The sequence below is a fragment of the Penaeus monodon genome, chromosome 22, assembly GCF_015228065.2.
Source record: "Penaeus monodon isolate SGIC_2016 chromosome 22, NSTDA_Pmon_1, whole genome shotgun sequence".
In the NCBI taxonomy this organism is placed as follows: domain Eukaryota; kingdom Metazoa; phylum Arthropoda; class Malacostraca; order Decapoda; family Penaeidae; genus Penaeus; species Penaeus monodon.
Window position 1 is genome coordinate 3,997,022 of NC_051407.1, and position 792 is coordinate 3,997,813.

Here is a 792-nt window from a genome sequence, read left to right on the forward strand (position 1 = left end):
TGTATTTTTATACTTCAATGAATGTAAACAAAACCAACGGATAAGAAATTATAAATGGTAAGGCAGTGATAGACCATTCTTTTTACTTTGGTGTTTATTGTATATATTTACATATTTTACATATGAGAAAAGGCAATGAAATCATCCTACCTCGCAAAGGTACTGATGAATTTCATCAAACGCCTGCAATTACCACAGGATACCTATCGCCCAATGCCCAGAGGAGCCTTGCACACGTGCTCGCCGAGACATCTGTCGAAGCAGCACTTGTCGATGCCTCCGCAAGCGCCGTCGTTAGAGCAAGTGAAAGGTGGCTGGAAGCTCCTGAGAGGGCACACTGGACGGACGGGGGGACAGAATCCCGGTTTGACTACACCAGCAGCACTCTGTGGCTGGTTGATGTTCTCACAGCAGTAGGCCTGACCCTCGGGTGTCCTGCACCAGTAGCGGCATGTGGAGGGAGGAGCCACTGGAGTAAATGCAGGATTTACTCCTCCGAAGCCAGGGTTTACTCCAAATCCACCTGCAAGAGCTGGGTTGAATCCAAATCCTCCTGCAAGTGATGGGTCAACTCCAAATCCTCCACCCAGTCCTCCAAGACCGCCACCCAATCCAAATCCTCCTCCCAATCCTCCAACGGGATCAAAACCTCCTAATCCTCCAAAGAATCTGGATTCCTTCTTGCCCGACTGAGCTTTGCTTCTGGAACGACCTTCGACGCCATCAGTTGCGTCATTGTCGTCATCAGCAACCACCAGGGCGAAAATCGCGACCAGCAACAAAAGTCTCTTC

General features: G+C 49.2%; 1 protein-coding gene across 1 annotated transcript in view; it reads right to left on the bottom strand.

Moving 5' to 3' along the window:
- Positions 1-202: 202 nt before the first annotated feature.
- LOC119586783 overlaps positions 203-792 on the bottom strand; it is a 1,559-nt gene continuing 969 nt past the window's right edge. Inside the window, exon 3 of the mRNA XM_037935503.1 lies at positions 203-788. Coding sequence (XP_037791431.1) covers positions 204-788 — 585 coding nt within the window. The 3' untranslated portion in view covers position 203. The remainder of the gene's footprint in view (positions 789-792) is intronic.